A 23,328-nucleotide genomic window follows, 5' to 3' on the forward strand; every position below is an offset into this window, starting at 1 on the left:
TAATGCTGAGCGTTAGGACACAGCCTTTATCATCAGACATAATGTATTAGCAGGAAAATACTAAAATTAGCAGGTTCCTTCTTCTTAGAAAGAGTGGTGATGCACTGGCACAGGCTGCCCAGGGATTGGTAGAGCCGCTGTCCCTGGAAGTGTTCCAGAACTGTGCAGATGTGGCATGGAGGGATGTGGTCAGTAGGCATGGTGGTGTCAGTGGTTGGATTAGATGACCTTAGAGGTCTTTCCCAACCTTCACTATTCTATGAGTAACTCCAAAATCTACCAACAAGCCACTGGAGCAGTCAGCTCTGAAACCCTCCAAAATTTCACAGCATTTTCACCCCAAGCACTGATGTACCATGTTAAGAGGTGCAGCAGCACTGCGGAGGAGCCCACAGCTGGCTGCCAGCGATGATGGTGGGAGAGCTGTTACATGAGGGAGCTCTGAGGGCGTGGAGCTGCCTGCCGAGATGATGCCTTTGAAAAGGTAGATAACTGCAGGACAAGGGGAAATGGTTTTAAGTTGAGGGAGAAAAGATTTAGGTTGGATGCCAGGGGGAAGTTCTTTACTATGAGAGTGGTGAGGTGCTGGAACAGGCTTCTCAAAGGGTTGTTGATGTTGTTCAAGGCCAGGTTGGATGGGGCCCTGGGCAGCCTGGTCTAGTATTAAATGTGGAGGTTGGTGGCCCTGCCTATGGCAGGGGGGTTGGAGATTCGTGATCCTTTAGGTCCCTTCCAACCCAGGCCATTCTGTGATTCTGTGATGTGCTTTTTCCCTCAGTTCAGCAGCTTGGGAGGAAGCTGTTGTAGATGTACGGTATAAAAGGTGAAGTTAAAGCTTCAGATGCTGCCGTGGGCACGTGAAACTTAATTAACTGCTACACCGGTAACGGCAAGACGACAGCGAGGCCCACCCGAAGGTGATGTCCTGGCTCGGACCCGGCCCATATCCTCACAGCGCCCGCGCGCAGCCGGACCCTCTGATCGCGGCGCACACGGAAGCGCGAAGACGGCCCCTAAAAACATGCACACACTCGGCGGTGACAGGCACCCACCGCATCCAATCATCAACCGGAGCGCCGTCATGCGGGCCAATAGCGAGAGGGGGCGGGGAGAGGAGGCCGCGCGCCGGGAGCCTTGGTAACGCGCGGGCCGCGTGTGGAGGGTGGACGTGCGGGAGAGGGGCGGCCCGCCATGAAGATCGAGGAGGTGAAAAGCACTTCGAAGACCCAGCGCATCGCCGCCCACAGCCATGTTAAAGGGCTGGGGCTGGACGAGAGCGGCACCGCCAAGCCGGCGGGGGCCGGGCTGGTGGGACAGGAGAACGCGCGGGAGGTGAGCGAGGGGCCCCGGCCTGGCGCTGCCGCGGGCTGACGGGGAGCCTCAGGGCCGTGAGTTCGCCGTTACCCCCCTGTAATTCTCAGCAGCGAGCGCGAGGCTTTACCTCAGCTGATGCCGCCTGAGGCGGTGAGGCAGTCCCCGCCGCTGTGACTGACCGCGTTAGCTGCAGAGCTGCCTCCGAACAGAGGTGCCGCAGGCTGTGGAACGCCCCGACATCAGCGATCTGCCGCGGGGTGTTGGGGCTCCGTCCCGGTGCTGGAGTCCTCTGTGCAGAAACTCCTTGCTCTGTTTTTAAGCCTTGATACCTGCGTGCAGCTCAGCGAGGGGAAAGGATTTTGGTTTTGGTTTGAGTTCTGTCGTCTGATTTATTTTTTAAACGATTGTAGGAAGTGATTTCTTTCTTACCTCACTTCTTCTGTGCGTAAAATTGAAATCCGCTTTATTTTTAGTGTCTCAGAAGATCAGTAGCTCTAGACACACCTAGTATTGCTGGAATAAAATATATTCTAACACTTCTCTTGTTCATGGTGCAAACCCTTATCCTGCAGGCTTGTGGGGTTATAGTAGAATTAATCAAAAGCAAGAAGATGGCTGGCAGAGCTGTCCTGTTGGCAGGACCTCCTGGAACTGGCAAGGTATCCTGATATTTCCTTTATTTGTAAGAAATAAAGTCTTCTGAAATCCATTGTAATTTAACACACTGTCACAACCATTTTAGAATAGCGGTTACATTTTGTCTTCATCTGCTGCTGTGTTTTTTTTTTTTTTCCCCACACAGTTTCCTGCTTTGTGTTTAATTTTTGCCATGTCATTAATGCTGGCAGCATCCTCTGGTTTGTGCAGTCATCGTTAGTGTGAAAGCACCTCATGCAGGTTGCCAAACACAGAGGTAGTATGGCTTCTGAAGAAGAGTTTTAAAAGTTAATTTTATCTGAATAGCCTAAATAGTTACTCTTTTTGGTTGTTTTCCCCTTGCTGTTTTGTACATACAAGTTGCTGAATTCAGATGTCCAATATTGTTCCTTTACAGTGTTCGTAAGTCTTTGGCAGAAGTCACCTTATGCATGTCTAATTTGTTGTGGTGGGAGAGGTTTGTTGTATGTGAGATGTCAGACAGAGCAGTTATAATACTCAAGCGGTGGTTGATAGAGTGAAAGTGATATGATGAGGAAAGTTAAATTTGTGCTGAAAGAATCCTCATAAAAATGAAACGCTTCATTTCTTTTTTCACTTTTTAAGACTGCTTTGGCTTTAGCTATTGCTCAGGAACTTGGCAGTAAAGTTCCCTTTTGTCCTATGGTTGGAAGTGAGGTCTATTCTACTGAAATAAAGAAAACGGAAGTTCTGATGGAAAACTTCAGACGAGCAATTGGTAAGTTTCAGAAAATAGAAAATTAAGTATTTACACAATACTTACATTGTTTTTTTTCTAGTAATCTGAAAAGGAGAAAAAATCATGGTGGCTTCCAGATAATGGTATGAACTTTTCTTCAACTCTGATCTTAATTTGGGGAATCTCTCCCACACTTAACAGAGTCAGTAAGGTTTTCTGGAGACAAATGCTTGTGGGTGTAAATGCTTGTGTCCCACGGTTATTTTTTACTTGCTCTCCTCCCCCAGAATCTCTTCATATCCTCCACGTTCCATCTCCTGATGTCGCCTCTGACTCTCCAGAAATCTGAAAGAAAACCTAGTTTCAGTTTCTTATGTTAGCAGAAACACTCCTAGACTGCACAATGCTTTCCTTTTTTACTTCAGTGATTTCACCCTACTGAGCAAGCAGCCTTCTTCAGGGACTCCCAAGTGGCAATGTTGGTCTGGCTTAGTATTCCAGTGAGCACAGAGGAAGTTCCATGCCAGCATAATAAATATCTTCAATATCTTCCTCAATTCTAGAGTGCTTTTTACAAAGTCAATGTAAATTGGGTAAATTTGCAACACAACCTTGCTAAATAGCTAAAATCTCTTTTATGATCTCTGCTGACAGCTGATAAATGCAGTTAAAGTGGTCCTTGTTTGTGTAAGGATTGCCTAAAGATGACCTAACTGAAAAACTGAGCTTATTAACAGTTAATTTTCCTGATTTCTGTGCTGTGTTTCCTCTCTGACTTCACTTGAGTATTTGGGGGTGGTGAAGAGGTCTCTCAGTTCTGCAACCAAGTAGAAGTATTCCATTCATTTTTATAAGAAAGCAACTTTCAGTAGTTTGTGGTCTAGTTACCGTGAACCTAGCAGGGCCTGGGGGAGGGAAGCCAGAGACTGAGCAGTCTGCTGTATTTCCTTGATGTGATGAAGTTCCCTGTCAAAGATTTGGAAACTTGAACCAACAGATGAAACTTCTGCCATCCATGTTGTCATTTCTGGAGATAGCTGTATTTTAACTCTTGGGTTAACAGCGAGCTGCATTGTTAGTTCTCTGCATTCCCTGAGTGTCAGCAGAGAGACACTTCTAAACAAATATTGGTGTTCATGAAAGATGGAACTTTTTTTATTCCTTTCTGTTGAACTCTGTGTCACATTTTCATAACACAACCTTTATTGAATATTTTCCTCAGTGTAAAAAAAAAAAGTTTTTAAAGGATCTGCTGTTTTTTTGGTTTTTTTTTTTTTGTTTTTTTTTTTAAATCATGGAATGTTTTCCAATCGTGTTTAATTCTTGGTTAGATTTTCAATCACCTGCCTGGCAAATAAATAATTTAGAAGAGTACATGTTCTCAAAAAAGATTTGATTTTATTTGCACAGTGCAGCTGTAGCTGAGTGCAAGAAAAAAAATCATCTCACAATTGGCACCTATATATATATATTTTTTTTTTTTTTTTGCTTGATTGGTATGAAGCCTTCATTGCAGGTTCTGTATACATCATCTGCTTCCCTTATTGTACATTTTACAGTGAGGAGCTTTAGACAGCTCAAATTGTAAAAACAATTGGGGGTGTTAACATCAGCTTTTTCTTTTTTTCTTGGAAGCAAGAGGGGCTGATTGGTTTGATCCCATCATTGCATAAGAAAACAGGCAAATCAGAGTTCTCAGATTTGTACTGTTGGAAGTCATATAATAACATGCTTGATGTAGTCTAATGGCCAAACATTGTTCAGAATATGTAAGAAACAAAAAAAAAAGTGGAAAATGAGAAGATGGAATTATACAGGCTAGAAACAAACACTTCAGCTAAGAAGGATCAGTACTCTGTGGAGCTTATTAGCAGCCTACCAGGATGGTGACAGTAGCTAGTAAGAAATCACGTCTGGAATAGCCCCTTAGATACAGGGAACCAGTAAGCTGTTTATGGGTTGCAACTGCCAGTAAATCACACACTTGCTATTTGAGTCCACCTTCGAGCCAAAACGTGAAGCATTCTGCAGTTTCTTTCCTGGATTCATGCTTCTGATTTGTAATTAGGAAATGTCTCTGTTTCAGTTAAGGAGGTCTTTTAAGAGTTAAGCTGATACATGCAGATTGATTTTAAAACAAAAGATAATCAACAGGAAATTCAAAACACCAATTACTTTTTTTCAGATCTTGTTAAACTCAGCTGATTCAGCTTTGGTTTGTATTGTGGAACAGAATTTGCTCTTAGGTCTGATTCTTTTCTGACAAAAGAGAACATGAAGATGTGATTTGGGACCATGCAAAATACACCCCAAACATGAATGGCTTGCAGTTTGTGAGGGCAGAAAACTTACACTGAAATGTTAAAAATAAGGGAAAAGCAAGCCTGCAAGCGTCCAGATCTTACCACAGGGAGTTGTGCTGTGCAGAATCCCATATTACTGAACATTCCTTGCAGATGTAGTCTATGTGATGCAGCCTTGTCTAGGCCAATTTCATAATTCAGAGTTTCATTACTTTTTGTTTAATGTTTTGGCATACTTAAAAAACATTTGAAAAGTTTTCTGAAATTGGCTTTGTGTAGAACTTCCAGGTTATTCTCAATAAGAGGAAACACACACGTCTTACCAAGAAATTACCACGTTATCTGAAAATCCCACTATTTCTCACATTTCAACTCCCATCCTTAATTTGGGTCCAGTAGAGGGAGACAGACTCTTATTTGTCAGTCCTTCCTATTTCCCTATCAGCAACTCAAGATTACTGGTGAAGTGTCTGATCTATTTCAAAGCAAAATGAAAAGTTAAGGAACAAGGAAAGTTTTATGAAGTCCTAATAGCCTCAGACTGCGCAGGATGATTTCCTTATATCTTGTTACAGCCCATTCATTATTTTTGGTATGGCATGTGTGTCTCATAAAATACTTTATAGAGCCTCCTCAGATGTGGGTTCTTTGAAATTTTATGTAGTTAGAACGTCTGCATAATTGTGGTGGTGATGATAGTGGTTTTTCTTTGGCACAGTCTAAACGTAAAACTCTTCAGCTCTGTATTATTTATCAGTTTAAAGTGACTTTTAGTCCACTGCAATATTTCTGGCTTAGAATATTGTAATGTTTCCTCAATTCTCTGAAAAAACAGTGAAGTAAGGATGTCCCTGTCTCCTGTTTTGAAAGTTTTAAGTTTGCTTTATAACAGATTCTGTTAAACTTTGTCTAGCTCACCTCTCACCTATAACTTGTAGAATATTATACGTTGTTTTTCTTAAAAACAAAGTGTTTTTGAAGTTACTTTATTTCTCCTCTATCCCGACTTTATGGGACTTTTCTAAAAGCATAAAAATTGTGTACAACTCACAGTTGTGCTGTTGTCAATGATCCTTAGTTTCAGAATTTTGATGAACTGTTTAGTGTAAAGTTATAAATCAGGCAACTGCCCTCTTTGAGGTAAAAGAAAGAGGATACTGATATTTGCCTAAAGAATGAATAATAACAGCAGAAAGAAAATAGTTTCTTAAAGCTTAATAAGCTGCTTTCTGGATCAGAACTTGGGCTCAGCTTTCCCTCTCATGACATGGGTTGAATATTCACACTTAATATTGAAGAGCTATAATTATCTTTGACATTTTGGAATTAAAGATTTCCAGTTAAACGTAACAAACCCTTGCAATATATTAAAATCTGTTGGCATTGATGTAGAAGACTCGAGTGCTTTTGGCCATTGATTTGTATAATTAAGCTATTCCAAACAATTGTTTCCAGGATTGAGGATTAAAGAGACCAAGGAGGTGTATGAAGGAGAAGTCACAGAATTAACTCCATGTGAGACTGAAAACCCTATGGGGGGCTATGGCAAAACAATCAGCCATGTAATTATAGGACTCAAAACTGCAAAGGGAACCAAGCAGTTGAAGGTATGTGTGGCAGGGTTTCCAAGTTTCCTTTAAAATGTCATATCTGCATCTTCTGTTTTTCACCAATTCTTGATCCCCAGCTGGGTAGAGTAACAGTGCAAAGAAACTGGTTTGCTAGACAATGTTATCTTACTCCTGAGCAGGTATTTTTGTCTCTTTGGTGTTCTTAGTTTTTGGATGTCAGTCTTCTCTCCTACTAATAGAAACTCCATCGCTCACTTAACAGCTCCTGTTACTTTTCTGCTTGACAATACACACTTGTGAGCGTTCAAGTTAAAAGGAAGATTTAACCAGCAAAAGATTCTGTTGCAGTTTAGCAGCAATGTTACTAGCTCACAGAGAAAACAAGTCAGTGAGGAGTCTGAGCTACAACCTGATCTGCTCACAATGACTGCAGCTGTAACTTCACGTTCATAGTAGCAAACATTCAAGAAGGCTTATTCATTTTTGTTTTTCCTGATACTCAACTGAATTTTTGAAAGTAGTTTTGGCAAATTTTGTCCGCTTCCATATAAATGGTTCTTTCTGCCACAGTTCTTCCTTCTATATGTGGAGATATGCTTTAGTGAATATGTGATAGAGAACTAGAAATTGAGCTGGTATGTTGCCAGCTCAGCCCCACTTTCCCTTTGTTTTCTTGTCTCTGTCCTTATTGTTTAATTTCCCTGTCAGTTAGAATACAAGAGCTGAAAGCTGTCTCTGTTGTTAAGTATCAACTTGCATTTGTTCATGCTGGAAACAAGAAAATGCAGAGGAAAAAATGAATAAATACGTACTATGAGAAACAATGGCATCTCACATATTCCACTTTCTTTCCCTCATGCAGCTTGACAGAGGATGCAGACTCAGGATCAAGTAGCATAATGCAGTGCAGTAGTCAGTTTTTGTAAAAGTTTTGCTAGAAAGCTAGAAGCACCACGTCCAAACATGTTGTCACATTACACAAAGGCACACTTTGTAACTGGTAGCATTATGTTTTTGGCACTTAATGTCACTTTCTTCAGACAGATATTTTAGTGTAAGAAAATAAGTTTTATGCATCTTCTTTAGATTTTACAGTAAAGAAGAAGTTGTACTCTACCACTACTCCAGGTGTCACAGCTTTATAAAATCCTAGAGGATATTATGGGGGGAAGTTGCAGTTCAATGTTGCCTGCTGAAGTATGCTTTAGTCTAAACTTTTTGTTGATTACCACATTAATGCAGAACTGTTTTCACCAACTGTGATGTTTGTTTGTGTGCAGCTGGACCCAAGCATATTTGAAAGCTTGCAGAAGGAACGAGTGGAAACAGGAGATGTTATTTACATTGAAGCAAACAGTGGAGCTGTCAAGGTAAAGTTAAAGTTCTGCATTTTTATGCAGGTGGATGTGTTCTTGCAGGTCTTCCCTGCCTTTGTCAGAAAGCTCTCCCATTTGTTAAGCTTAATTGACATGAAATGGTTATGTGAGAGTTTTAAAAGTGCCTAGTATTATCCTTATCTGGTAAGAAAAATATCTCTTGCACTGAAAGAACATGGTCATCTGGTTCATGATTAAGGTCATGTGGCAAGGAAGCTATCACTGATGCTGCCTGGTTGAGTTTCCTTTTCTCTGAGATCAAGACATCTTTAAGGAAAGATGGGGAAAAAAAAAAACAGCAAGCAACTTTAGTCATTTTCAGGCTGACATGTGCAGTGTATTTAATCTTTCTTTTATCGCTCTGGTATTTTCTCCACAAGATATATACATGTAGAAGGGAATACTGCATTAGTTAGCATTCTTTTCATATCTGATTTGGAAAGTAGCGATACTTGCTGTTTAATGGATGACCATAATATTTTCTATCATATAATAAATCACCCACCTACAAAGGAGTCTTGAACAGTTCCCCTAATCTCTAGCTAATCATCTGGATTTGTCCTTTAGCAAGAATTGCATACGGTTAAAATAAAGGGAGAGAGGAGTGAAATATTCTTACCACCAAAATATCAGGTGCTTTTCAATAGGGTATTTTGGGCTTTGATCAGTAGATACTGTATGCTTGTTGCTAAGCAGGGAGTGGGATGTCTGAACTGTCAGACAGAAGCTCGTCAGGACTGGAGTTGTGAACTAAGCCCTTTGGCAAGTTTGTCACTCAAGGTTTTGGCACCAAAACAAATCCTATACTTAAGTTTCTCTTCTTTGCCTTTCTTCAGAGGCAAGGCAGGTGTGACACCTACGCTACAGAATTTGACCTTGAAGCTGAAGAGTACGTTCCTTTACCAAAGGGTGACGTGCACAAGAAAAAAGAAATTATTCAGGACGTTACTCTGCATGACTTGGATGTGGCCAATGCTCGACCTCAGGTATCTAATTACACAGATGAAGCCTTTACAGAATAAAATATTGTACATAGTTCTGGTGGTTTCAAGAATAACCAGGAAGATATAGAAAGCTTTGAGTTGTTCTAAAGTACCCTCAAAGACACTGCTACAGAAAAAACAGGAGGTATCTCAAAGGCCATTTTAACTATGCTCTCTGCAAGGAGGCCTGCTCCTCTTGACAAAGAAAGAGGTGATAGAGTCATTAAAGGTAGAAAAGACCTCTTGTAACAATCAGAAAGATCAACGCAATGGAACAGCAATACAGGAGGCGTAATGACAAAGGGACTAGCACAGCAGAGAGGTATTATAAAGAAAAAGTGCTCACCCATCTCTGAAGATCTAGGCACAAAAAGGAAACTCCACAACAGAAGGATCTGCCGCCAGAGATCCTTCTCTAGTTGCAGTCAGCCCTTAAATGAGATCTAAGAGAGCTGCAGCCAGGCTCCACCCTTCCTAACACACAGCTGAATTGCCTTCACCTGTGCTCCCAGGGCTGACCTGAGTCCTTTCCTCAGGTGCTCAGTCAGTGGTTCAGGCCATGACTCAGCAGTTCCCATGCACCTCTTGAGGTCATCAAGTCCAACTTTCAGCCCATCACCACCATGCCCAATAAATCCCATTCCTAAGTGCCACATATACACATTTCTTGAATTCCTCCAGGGACAGTGGAGGACTCCACCTCTTCCCCCAGCAGCCTGTGTTCCAACTTTTGACAACTCTTTCAGATAATAAATTTTTCCTAATATCCGACATTTAAAGATAATAATAATAAATGTAAGCACCCTTGCCCTTGGAAAACCTGCTTGATCATGGTGTCTCCCCTGCTGGGTAAGATTACTCCTTTGTCTCCATAAGGAGAGATGTGAGGTAGCAGCAGCCAGATCTGCATCATTTTATTTGTTGAAAGTTGAGTACAGATTAATTTCTTCTGCTTTGTAGTTATAGCTTTGTGGTTGTAAAATAGAAATTGCAAGTACTGTGATAAATTACAGAATATCCTGAGTTGTAGTGGACCCATAAGGATCATCGAGTCCAACTCCTGGCTCCACACAGGACAACCCAAAGATCAGACCGTGTGTCTGATCACCAAGTGTTTTTGACCTTGCTGTAGGTTCTCTTAATTTCCCCACTTCCTCCAGGAACATTTCATAACCTCCCATTAAACTTCCTTGTGATTTGCAGTAGAACTCTGAAGTCACTGCATAAAAAAGTTGAAAGTAGGAGAATTACCCCAATCTGTATTGTAATGTAAACCAAGGAAGGAGGAAACTCCTTCTCTGTCATAAACAAAAGCCACTGACAATACAGTATTTGTGTTTAAAGGTTGGCACCCCTATGATATGATATTACAAGCCCTTAACCTGCTACTGCATTTCAGAATAAACATCCTTTTTCCAACAGAATCATTTACCTGATAATATCAAGGAATTCTGAAGTGTTAAAACTCTGCGTAATTGTTCCTGTGTTGACAGGTTGAACAATTACAGTGCACACAAATAATCCTAAGCCTCTGTGTTCCCTGATGTTTTGAGTTCTCATGAGCTTCTCTATGACAATTTTTAAAAGCAGATATCTCATTTTTTTGTACACTGTGCAAATGAGCAAGGTTAAAGAAAGAAAATAGCTAATCAAACAGTTGGGCTTGGAACACCATTGTGGTAAAGTGACCTGACCTTTGGCAGGTTAGCAGTCACTGCTGAATAAAATGTCAGTTCAACTGCAAGAAAGAACTGCTTTAGCCAATTTCCAGTTCTTAAAATTCTCATGGTATGTGTTCACTGCAAGACTTAATACTTGCTGTAACTTTCTTCTAGGGTGGGCAAGACATCCTCTCTATGATGGGACAACTGATGAAGCCTAAGAAAACTGAAATTACTGGTATGAACCCTGCATCATGTTTTCAGACCATCGTAACCTATGTTTGCCAATTAGAAAATCATTAAAAGTTGGGTTATTAGTATAGCAGCTATAATGATGAATGCCTACAAATAATGTTTTTTCAAAAATGTTCAAATTTAGCTGGAAACACTGCAAACGTTACTGGTTCACCCAGTTTCAAACTATATACTGTATTCTGCATCCATGTTTTTGGAAAGAAGGAGGTCAGAGACCTAGTGCTGTCCTTCAAATATTTCTGCTCAAGAGTATGTGGTTATATATAGGTTGCTCCAGAAGTAATGCCTATTTATTTCCCTGGAAAGTGCAGCAGATACAAAGAGCACAGTAACACTAGTTGGTAGAGCAAATTCTCAGCTACAAAACACTTTTTCAACACAGTCACAATCAGTTAGCTCTGCATTTTCACCAGCAGTTGAACAAGAACCTGTGTGCCAAGCTCATAAAGATCTGCACCAGCACAGGTGACCCACTGTCACCACTGCTGAAATGCACCACCCACCTCCTCACTGTGCTCACGTCCACTGTTTGGTCTCCCTAAATGCTAACATCAGTGGGTGCCATTTTTGCCACATGGAGGAATTCAGTCCCACACCTTTGTTTCATGCACGCTTCCATGTCAGATGCCATTTTGTAAGACTGCCCCTCTGCTGCCATCTGTCAACAGCACATAACAGAATATTGGTGGAAAGGTTCAGCCTCTACTGCCATACCACCAGCATCTGCCTCCGTTGTCACAGGCCAACACAGTAAATAGCAGTCATTACTTTCAGAGCAGCCCTCATATTTTCCTAGAGCTTTGCTGAGTTGCAAACTGACACCTCAAAAATGAAAAAAATCTTAGGTCACTTTCTTTTGTGAAGCAACCGTGCACTATTTCTGAGGAGCAGAAAAAAGGCTTCTAAGCACTCCAGCCTTGGTTTGCTTTTGACTGCTGTAGCAGCTGCCTTTGACTTGATGCTGTCAGTGCACTGTTGCTCTTCCTACTTACACATGTCTGAAAGAAAAAAGATCTACAGAAAAATCAGTTCTCTTTTTCATTCTTTGAAATAATTGATGTTTCATTAAGTAACTAAATTGAGATAAAAGTCCTCAATTCCTAACTTGAACAGTGCTCTTTTGAAGTATTTCTTACACTCCAGAGGTCATTTTGCTTGTTTTGAAGTTAAGTTTATCTGTAACATCTTGTGTACCTTTGAGATCCATATGTTGACAGAATCTTTATAGAATGCTACGTTGCTGAAATACAGCAGAAATATTGTATTCTTTCAATAATCTTTTTACACATGCTTGGAAACTTGGTTAAACTTCACATTTTAAAACAAAGTTTGGCTGACTTATGTGCAGGGAGTTCAGTTAAGAGATATTTTGATGCAGAGATGTCTCCACAAGACAGGACTGAAATTTCAAATCTTAGTTTAAATTTCCACAGAATTTCAGTGTTGCCGAGATTTATCCTGTGGCATTAAGAGATCAAACCATGAACATTTCCAGGGGAATCTGTTGATTGCTGTAAGTCTTCATAGAAACCTATTGCTCGCTAGCAGAGTAATTAACAACTTATTTTGGTTCTCATAGATAAACTTCGAGGAGAAATAAATAAAGTGGTAAATAAATACATTGATCAAGGCATCGCAGAGCTGGTCCCAGGTGTACTGTTTGTAGATGAGGTTCACATGCTGGATATTGAATGCTTCACATACCTGCACCGAGCACTGGAATCTTCTATTTCCCCCATTGTAATCTTTGCATCCAATCGAGGAAACTGTGTAATCAGGTACGTCTGAAGTCGAATGTTCCAGTTTGCATCAGCCCATAAGTCATGGAGTGAGCTGTGTCAGCAGTGTGAGAACGTTTGAAAGCTTTTGTCTCTGGTACTGACATCTGTGGAAACACCCTGTGTGGGTTGCGAGGTGCATCACTGCTTAGGAATTGTTTGTTGGCTTCACCAAGAGAAGCTCATTTAGTGCCACACTAACTGCATTAAAGCAGGTTAGAACTCCTTTTATTTCTACTGACACATCCCTCTTGTTCTCTAAACTGCATTCCCTGAATGTTCTCTTACAGTTACCTCTCTCTTCAGATATCTCAACACAGCTCTTGTAGAACAAGAAATGCAAACTTCTATTGTAGTTTTCTCCTTCTGAATCAATTTGTTGTTTGCTATCCTTGTTGTATAAGGCTTAAACTTCCTGTCCTTACTGCTGAAGCATATTGCAGTTCATCCTCTCACTGTTCTTCTTTCTTTCCTACTTTAGTGGTCTAGACGTTTTTTATCTCCAGCCCTGCCAACTTACCTCCTGTTTTTAATCTCTGCTCCATTTCCACTTCAATATTTTGCACCCACACAGTGCATTCTTTGCATTTTCTGTAAAAGTTTTTTCTTCTTTCAAATTCTTCCTCAAGTTTTACTCTTAATTTGTGGTCTAGATCTAAGTACATCAAAACAAGATGTCTTTAGCAATGATTGCTACTCTTTAAGTTGACTTAATTCAGCTCCTTAACCAGCTATTCCTTTCGCTCTTACTGGGTCATCTGATATTAATCTTTCTCTGTTTGCATTGTTTAGAAGTTAAGATGGTAAGCCTGTCAAAAATGATGAGGTGGGACTTTGCGGTACTGTTTCTGCAAAGGAATAAAAAGGCTGTCTTGTAAAAGTAGAACAAACAGATCTGTTAGCAGGGATTGACAGGAACCTGTGATTTAAGGAAGAAAGGTTTCCATATAATGGTTGTATCTAATATTGATAAACTAAATCCCTTAAAAGCGAGGTCTTAACTCCACACTGCTATCTTAAAGTGTTGGTGATGCTCTGATATGCCTACTGGTATCTTAAAAGGGTCAGGGGAGACTTAATTTTATAATGTAGCTGGTTGATTCTTCAACCTCGTGAGAGAACATCATCTGCTTGGGTTGACTGCAGGGATTTTGGATTTGTTTCCTGTGGAGAACTGTGACCAAAGCTGAGATGCCTAAATACTGGTATTGAGCTTAGAAATGTATCCACCAGCACTTTACCTTTTACATCTGTTATCTCCATAGGTATCACAGAATGTGGATATCCTTCTTTCTTGACCAATTCACCTTTCTTGAAAAACCAAGAGTAGATGTGTCTGCACACTGCTATTGGGTGTTGTTTGCCAAACAAAAATTGGTTGAGAGTCTAGACTGTCCTTCATAGACCGATCTCTACTTCTGAATTTGCTGGACTGCAAGCCTGTAATGCAAATACTGCAGTGGCTGGAGGGTCTCAGGGATGTATAGAACAGAGTAGTGGCTTGTTCAGCAAGAGAGAACGTTCAGTGACTAATAGTGCATATAATTGATATTGCTATACAGCTTAATAAGAATCATTTGTTCCTAATTGGCATACACTTTGAAACATTAGGTAAGACCACATTGTAAGATACAGTGAAAAGAAATACAAGGAAAAGCACCACCTCAGACTATTTTTGAGTGACATGTTTAAAAGTTCCTGTAATATTTGTTTCTTGCAGGCTGCCCAGTGTGAATTTCAGGCTAGAACGTTTCCTGTCAGTGCCTGGGGAGTTTGTCCCTATGGGAGTGCAGAAGAGTTGTAAATTAGTGGACATACAGTCAATTACTACTGATTTTAGTCAAATCAACACACTGTATTCAGAATAATACCTGATCCCTTTCCATTTGTTTTCTCCTTTAGAGGCACAGAGGATGTAGTGTCTCCTCATGGAATACCACTGGACCTGCTGGACAGGGTGATGATTATCCGAACCATGCTGTACACGCCTCAAGAAATGAAACAGGTATACAGAGCATCCTGAGAGCTAAAAAATATATGGGATCCTACTTTCTTGGGATAACTTCTACATTCCTGTATACAATTACTATTGAGCTGTTGGAATCAGCAGAGCTTGTGCCAGAAAGTTTACCACTTTCTAAATATATGCTGCTTTAGAGACCATTTAGAGTAAGTTGGTTAAAATGGTGCATATGTTTTCTTTATGTTGGATTTCCATACACTGACAAACTACTGGTAAACATGTCTAGAGCTGAAAGTGACCTGCATGTGCTTCTGCAGAATTTGCAGGTTCCAGCAGGCAGTGCTTTTTCCTGCAGGTATGAATGTTGCATTCTGGGGACCTGTGGTCCCAGACCTCAGCTGTTCCTCTACATAACAGATGAGGAATTACAGAATGCAACTTCACTCACTGCATTTCTGCCCCCATCCCCTGTACTAAAGCTTTAACCTGCTTGGGCTGCTTCCTGAAAGTGAAAGGATAAGTGAAGGGATTTTTGTGCTCCTAGACAAGTTCGGAATCGTTAGCACAGTAAACATTGCAGAGATGCACTTCTGAATGCCCGAAACCTTTCCTGTGGGGCCATGGCTGTGTACCGTGTATCGATTCTAATGCTTAGGTGCCATTATGATGCACCGTGTCAAAGATCCCCCTCATTAGCGTCTCAATGCTGTGAAGTGACACAATGCAGAAGACGTTACAGTTTATCATGTCAGTTCTTTGTATTATTTAAGAGATAGTGTCAATGGAGGAGAGCGTTTTCACCAGATAATAGTCTCTTGCTGCTGGATAAGTGCCACGGTGAAGCTGAGGCATTTATTGAATATAAACGTAGGGGCAAAGCTTCATTTCGTTTACTTTGAGGAGCTTTTCACATACGGCTGTTGTGAACCACGCTCAGGATGATTTTGTTTGTACCTAAAAGGATACTTAAAAGCATTACAATGTAGATAACAGTAGAAGCAGCCCAGAGATTTAATAATATGATTGTGTTTTGTCTGTATACAAAACAGGTTTTCAAGTGTGACTTCTGCTCAGTCTGCAGGTGTTAAAAGCTGTCGTCTGAACTTCTCTGTACTGTATGTGAATTTTGTGCAATGAGAGCAGGAGGAAAATGTACTGAGAGTTAAAACTATCTTCACAAAAAGCAGCGTAGAGTACTGTGTTATCAGCAGACAATATAGTATTAAAGAGCTTGTTCCTAAACTGGTGATTTCTTACAAGAGCTGGGTTCAATGCTATGCTTTCCAACCTCTCCCAGGGCTGAGGGAAACGCAGTGTTTACAGTAGCTTTTTCTGAGGCTAAAAATAGATCTGGACATTTTCTGCCATAAACCACATAGTTAAACAATCTCATCTTCCCTTAGATTAGGACTTTTCCATGAATTCTTTTGAGAGAGGAGGAAAAGGAGGCATGTATTGCATTCCACTTTCTAACTAAATACAGCTTAGGAGGGATAATGAACATAAAAGATGCCCAAAGTGTCTCTTTTTGGTCCCGTTTCTCTTTCATTCTAGGAGGTAGTTTTCATTGACTGTATTTCTACATGGGACCCTTTGCCTCGACATCACACAACTGATTTGCTTATCAGCACAGTAATTGTGTGCCTATTGAAAGTTAGTTCATAACCAGAAGAAATCCCATCGTGTGGTTCTGATATCAAGACTCACAGTTTCCTTACTGCAACCACACAGTGATTCTAGGATAACCCCCTGTTAAATGCACATTCTAGCCTGATACTTTTTCTTCCATGTGTGCCTGCTGTGGGATGGAAGAGGTCACACATTATGAACAAAGGGTGCCAGTTATTTCACCTGCTAAGCACTTCTTTTCCTATTTGACAGAAGCTTGGCTAGTATGTATTTTCTGGGTTACTGCTGTGGTCCCTGATCCTTCAGTGAGGTTCTACTAGATAAAAAAATTCAAGAAATAGTTATTGTGAGCTAAGTGGCATTTGAGGTGTCTTGCTTCCAGCAGGGGTAGAACAAAGCCGCAGTATTTGAAGGAAAAGCACCATTTGGATGATCTGTAAGATGTGACAGGTCTTCAGTTTGGAATGGCAATTTGCAGGGACGTTTCTGATATTCAGTATTAATGTCTTAGCACAACTTTCTGCCATTTCAAACCCCTCTTTACTCCCTTCCCTACCCTGACTCCCCTGGCGCATTTTTATGGCTTTAATTTAAACGAGTGCTTGATATCTTGTTTACAAAGCTGCCAAAGTGAAAAATACCTGTATTATATGAGGCTTGCAGTTCCAGAGTTATCTCAGCACTACAACACAACATCATTATCCAGTCTGCCCCTTATCACTCGGCTGGTAATACGCACTGCCGAGAGACTTGCGCCACTCCTGGTACAGCTTTATATGCTCAGGCTTATTGTGATATCTTGCTCTCCAACTTTGTACAGATCTGCAAACTGGTACAAGCCTGGGACTGTTCTTGAAAGATTAGATTCTTCTTGGTGATTTTTTTTTTCTTCTTGCATGAATAGGTGAATCTTAGAAAGTAACTTTTTGATTTATTGTACAATTGGATTGTCAGTGGAATAAAAAGTGTGTTGTGAGCTGCTATGGGAAGAGCGTAGCTTTTTGTAGGGCTTGTTGGAACACTCTGCTGTGTAGCAGCAACAGTGCACTGTAGGAACTGATGGGGCTGCCCACAAGACTCCAGCTGTCATCTCTTTGTTACTCTCTATGTACTTTTTCAATCTCCTTGTGTCAGTTCTCGTACTCTGCTTCTCATTAGTAGATATACTTTGCTAACCATGCAAAATCATCATAAAGTAGTCAAAACATTACTTCAGCCTGCTTTTGATTGTCAGGTTTTCCAGCATGATGTTTTCCCATTCAAAGACATAGAATTCTACACATCTTTTGTAGTTTAGTAGTAAATTGCAACAGGAGAATAGATATACAACAGTTCATACCATCTCATTTTATAGCACAGCCTATCTCTAAGCTGACAGTGTTTCTAGAAAATAAACTAAGTAGTGTAGCATGCTGATAGTTTGAGCTGTTACCTGACTTATTTATTCCAACAGATCATAAAACTTCGTGCTCAGACAGAAGGAATTAACATTAGCGAAGAAGCTCTAAATCATTTAGGGGAAATTGGTACCAAGACAACCTTAAGGTAAGTTGAATCCATTGATTCTTCTCTCATACTTTCTAAGTATGACTGGGGCTTAAAACACTGTAGGATAATTTGCTCTTGAAGTGAAACAACTCTCTCCCACACAGTAACATTGTGCTAAGAAGAGTTAATGTTACTAGAGGTTACTGATCCTCCCGCTGCCTTGTTTTAGAAAGGTACAAGCTATAGGATCTTACAGATTTTTTAATATTACTAGAGCTATGTGTTTCCCAATAGGTCTCCCACCCATGCATTTATTCAGTTCACTGGAATGCACTGAATTGTAATTTTTCATCATCTGTTTGATCACAGGTATGCTGTGCAGCTACTGACCCCAGCTAACCTGCTTGCCAAGATTAATGGGAAAGACAGCATTGAGAAGGAGCATATTGAAGAAATAAACGAACTTTTCTATGATGCCAAGTCTTCAGCAAAAATCTTGGCTGATCAACAAGAGAAGTACATGAAATGAGCTTACATTAGATGCTTTGAAGTGGCGTTAACCCTTAGCCAGGGCTGGCTTAAATAAGAAATGTTAATGGTTTGTCTCTTTTGGGACTGGAAAAATATTTAAATGGTGGACTGCTTTGTCAGGCCAGAATTAAATAGCAAGCGTTCCTATTGTATTGTCAGTGATAAGATGCTCTATGATACCTGTGTAACATCTTAGTCTCCATTTTATGAGTACCTGTGAAATGAATAGCCCTGGAACCACCAGTGGTTTTTAGATTTCATTATGGAAGAGCTCTAACTGAAGCTGATGCTTAAGAACAGTCTATTTTCTTTATGAATACCCTTTTAAGATAGTTTCCTTTTACAGATGATGACTTTTTTTTTTGAATCAAAGTTTGTCTGAAGTGGTTTATAATAAAGTATTTCAAGAATACTGGTAGCTTGCCCATGTTTGTCCTGAGTCCTGACTTCCTGACACACAGACAAGAGAGTTAGCAGAACAACTGTGAGAAAAGTTAGCCTGGAATTAAGGTTTGAAATTCTGCTCTGCACAGATTTTTATGAACTTTGCTTCAGTTGCTTTTTCACAAAGCGCGTTTCCTTCTGTTAGATGCAGATACTTTTAGTTCCTCACAGCACTCAGAATAAACGCTTTAAAGTTTAAAATCTTGGACAAATCTGTGTAACATAAGTAGGTGATATAAGAAAAAACTCATTTTCGTTACTAACCTCGCATCTTTTACTACAAACTTCAGTGATTTTAAACCATTTCGTGTTCACTTGGATTTAATATTGTTTTGATCACATTCTACATCACGGTCACGTGAAAATCTGTCCCATTCTTCAAGATGAATTTTAGTACTGCCAGCCAGCCCTAATTATCTTCTGTGCTTTAAATAATCTTTCTACTTCATTCTCTACATCTGTAACGAAACAGCAGTGACAGAGATATTCAATGAATGAATTTTTTTGTTGTTGATCTCTGACTACGTTTGGCCAAGGAGCAATCCTGCTTTCAAACCTGCAGGGACCTCTTTTACTGACTCCAAATGAACAAAGATAGCAAATATAGCACTAAATCGCTTCCCTCAGTGCCCCGTCTCCAGGGAGGCGACTCCACCGCTTCCCTGGGCAGCCTGATCACTTGGTGCCCTGCTCACATGGAGGCAGAAGACCTGCTGAGGCAACGAGGAGTGGACTTTTGCAAGAAAATAAGGCCTTAATTACACATAGGGAAGGGAAATAACAGAAAAAACCCTGCAGCTTTCCAATCCTTCAACAGGGAAAGTTGACCACCCCTCCCCCATTTCTGCTTGTGCTGATGTCTGTACAACAAACAAGCCCCTGTGATGCCTCTGCAATGGTTCTGGAGGACTCCCCCCAGCATGCCATCTTTAACAGCCATTAAGTGTCTACCAAAGACATAAAGCTGTGATATAAAGGGAAAATCCTTCTACCCTAAATGGCGAGCGAATGTTTATCTAGCCTATTAAGTGACGTCTGGCTGACTTATGGGTGTCAAAGCTTTGCCCATGAAAATAGTCTTTCATATTACTGATAAAAATAGTTCTGCTGAAAGAATCACTACACCACACACAACAGCTACTAATGAAGGATCATAAGAGGAAAAAAACCACATACTTATTTGGCAGAGCCGCCCCTGGAAGCAGGAAGGAGCACACAGCCCACCAAAGAAGTTTGGGTATTAATACTGAATGTGAAAAGACAAAACATTATTTTAATTTTTCCCCCCTATTTCCCACAAAGGTTGCACTTCTTGCATTAATCTTCTAAGCGAAGTTTTTACGACCGATTGCCTGCACACTGTGAGAAGTTTCTCCATCCATTACATGCAGGGAAACGGGCCCTGCTGGGTAGGAAAATATTTGTTACATCTTATCAGGGTGACACATAATCTAACAACAATTACAGCAAGCCCATATTTTGTACTATTTCGGTTTCAACGTGAAAAATAGGTCTAATATTAAACCTGGGGTGGGTGGGGGTTATAGTAACCAGTTGAATATTATAAGCTGTGATTTCCTTCCAGCTACAAAGCAGTGCCACGCTTAGATCCTGCTCCAGAACCATGGGCACACATAAATCCAGCATGCAGGGGGCCAAGGCATTGCCTGCCACCAGCCAAGGTTGGAAGAGACCACTAAAAAAATCCAGTCCAACCATCAACCCATCACCACCATGCCCACTGATAGAATGACAGTCATTGTAAGCTTGGAAAAGACCACTTAGCTCATCTAGCCTGACCATCAGACCCAGACAGACCCCGATTCGGGGCAGGAAGCAGCAGTTTCAGTGAACCACTTTGGCCCAGCATTGTAGTGCAGAAGCAAGCATGAGCTTTGCCTGCTTAACATTTCATATATTTTAAAAGAGAAGACCCAAGTGCTCGGTGACAGCTCTGGGAACTGGCTACAGACTTTGCGTCCAGTCCAGGAGACATCTGCCAAACATGAGCTACTGCTTTGTTCGTGGCTGCAGCTGGGGGTTGCACTCTGCTGAAGTAGTTCCCCCAGTTCATTAAGATGTTTGCAGATGGGACCGAATTGCTCATAATCATCTTAGTGGAATGGTGCTACAGCAGCCAGATCGTAACCTGATTTCTTTGATGTGATTAAGGGACAATTCCATCCCATTTGCAAGAGCTATGAACAAGCTACGACGTATCCAAGCTTTTCCATGACCATGAATATGATGTAAACATGACCTCATCCCTTACAATCATCATTCACTTTGCAAAAGACCTCCAAGGCCACCCAGTCCAACCATCCACCTACCACCAACGCTGCCCACATCCCTCACAGCCACACCTCTGTGGTTCTTGAACACCTCCAGGGACGGTGACTCCATCCCTCCCTGGGCAGCCTGCTCCCATGCCCAACCACTGAGAAGAAATTCTTCCCAGTAACTTCAGTTGGTTCCCAGGTTGGATGCCTGCTTTTTGCCTTCTCAATGAAGGCCACCACCATTCAGTTTTCGGAAACTGCACAGAACACAAATCCCCCCTTCCCAGCACAGTGCCTAACCCTCCCTGCTTCCTGCTGATACTTTGGGGTTTAGGATGACGGGCCGCAGAAACCAGCACCCTCTGCTTGTACAGACAAACCCCTTTGATCCAGATTTAGTCATAATCCCCACTTTTATTAGGGTAAAAATAAAAACAGATGCAGATTAGTAAATCAATTGTAGGTACAAGTAAGCAAATAGAATAAGAGAATGGCTGCCAAATACTAATGCTAAAGAATTTGAGCCCAAGGGCTTCGTCAGAGGGAGGGACCAACAACCGCAGCACAGGGCTGGGCAGCTGGGAAAGCTGCTGGAAACTGCGGGAGAAAACCACACTGGGGGATGTCACTGCTTATCCCTTGAATTAAAACAGACATAATCCTTAAGTGCAGCAGATACAAGCCTGCTGCTCTCCCCAGCACTGGGAAATGCCGCCCAGGGCTCCCTTCCTGACCCAGCACTGGAGCAATTGCTTGGAGAGGTGATCTCAAAATGGTGGCATCAGGGGATGTGGATGAAGGCAGGGAGAGAGGCCATGATGATCCCATGCAGGAGCATGGGATCCCTTGGGAGGAGGAGCCCTTGGGGTGCAGGAGCCCTTGGGGGTCGCATGCTGCAGTGCAGGGCTGGGTGCTGGCGCAGCCATAGGCAGTGGCTCAGAGCATTACCATGCCACCATATTTGGGCTGACACAAAGACATCTTCCAAACAGCAGGAGCCTGATGGGTCACACCATGCACCGGGGGTACTGTGCCTGGAAGGCAGAACTTCTCCTGGGGGAAATGGAACAGTTGCCACACAGCTCTGAGGAGGAGAAGTTTGAGGATCAGGTCCAGCTGGATCCAAAACTGGAGTCATAGAATCATTAGTGTTCAGAAGACCAAGAAGATCATCTAGTCCAACCATCAGCCCATGCCTGTGAGCTCTCTAAACTACGACCTTCAGTGCCATATCTCCACAGTTCTTGAATATCTCCAGGGACAGTGACTGCACCACTCTCCTTGGCAGCCTGTGCCAGTGCCCAAGCACTCTTTCTGAAAATAATTTTTTCCTAATAACCAACCTGAACCTCCTCTGGCACAACTTAAGGCCATCGCTTCCCACCCTATCACTGTTACCTGGGAGAAGAGGCCAACCCCCACCTCACCACAACCTCCTTTCAAGCAGTGATAAGATCTCCCCCAAGCATCCTCTTCTCCAGACTGAACCATCCCAGTTCCCTCAGCCACTCCCCATAAAGACTTGTGCTCTGGACCCTTCACAGCTCTGTTACTCTTCTCTGGACATGCTCCAGGGCCTTGATATCTTTTTAGTAGGGAAGGGCCCAACGCTGAACACAGCACTTAAAGTGCAGCCTCACTAGAGCTGAGTACAGAGGGACAATCACCTCCTGCTCCTGCACTACTGCCACATCGCCCAGATCAGAATCTCTGCTGCAGTGAAACTCTTGGGACTCGTAACCTCATTTCTCAGCAAAACAGCCGCCTGCTCCTCTGCACTCAGTGCAAACCCACTGCACGCATGAGTTGTGCTGGTTTTACCCAAGGGCTGCAGCACACGGGGCTGTGCAGTAGGGGATGAAGGGACCCCCAGGGCTGCTCCAAGGAGCTGCAAAGGAGCCCGGGCCCCAAGGAGGAGCACAGCAGAGCCCACGGCTCACAGCACTCCTCTCCCAACATCACCTCCAGCTTCATTTTGTGATTAATGTTCCTCCAAACTTTCCCCGGCTCCCCACGCTCCCACTTTCCGTCACCCTTCTCATTACCGATGTATCTTTGCATCAGGGGAAAGCGGGAGGAAAAATTGTTCTTCCAGCCTGACAGCTGAGCGAGGGCTATATTATTAAAGGTACCAATCATAGGTGCCGAGCTATCATCGCACGATGAATGCACATGTCAGGAGCCGGGGGGAGCGCGGCGGGACGGCGGCACTCGCGCTCTCTCCGCTTCCCGCGCGTTGGCCACCTCCGCTGGCTGAACTTGGACCCCGCGCGGCGACAATTTCTCCGGCCTCGACAGCACGATTAATTTCTCCTGCCCTCCGCGGGGCCTCCGAGTGCGGTGGAAGTCCAGCTGGCCTGCTGCTGATAAGATGTACCTTTTGATTTGTTTTGTCT

At 42.1% G+C, this 23,328-nt stretch overlaps 1 protein-coding gene across 1 annotated transcript; it reads left to right on the top strand.

Moving 5' to 3' along the window:
* Positions 1-1,112: 1,112 nt before the first annotated feature.
* On the top strand, positions 1,113-18,621 carry RUVBL1 (RuvB like AAA ATPase 1). Its single transcript, XM_048957606.1, has 11 exons — positions 1,113-1,332; positions 1,887-1,973; positions 2,578-2,710; positions 6,430-6,581; positions 7,826-7,915; positions 8,758-8,907; positions 10,740-10,803; positions 12,400-12,598; positions 14,501-14,603; positions 17,644-17,735; positions 18,048-18,621. Exons 1-11 carry the CDS (start codon positions 1,192-1,194, stop codon positions 18,205-18,207), a joined length of 1,371 nt encoding a protein of 456 aa, XP_048813563.1. The 5' UTR covers positions 1,113-1,191; the 3' UTR covers positions 18,208-18,621.
* The last annotated feature ends 4,707 nt before the right edge of the window (positions 18,622-23,328 follow it).

Source organism: Lagopus muta, chromosome 11, assembly GCF_023343835.1.
Source record: "Lagopus muta isolate bLagMut1 chromosome 11, bLagMut1 primary, whole genome shotgun sequence".
Lineage (NCBI taxonomy): Eukaryota > Metazoa > Chordata > Aves > Galliformes > Phasianidae > Lagopus > Lagopus muta.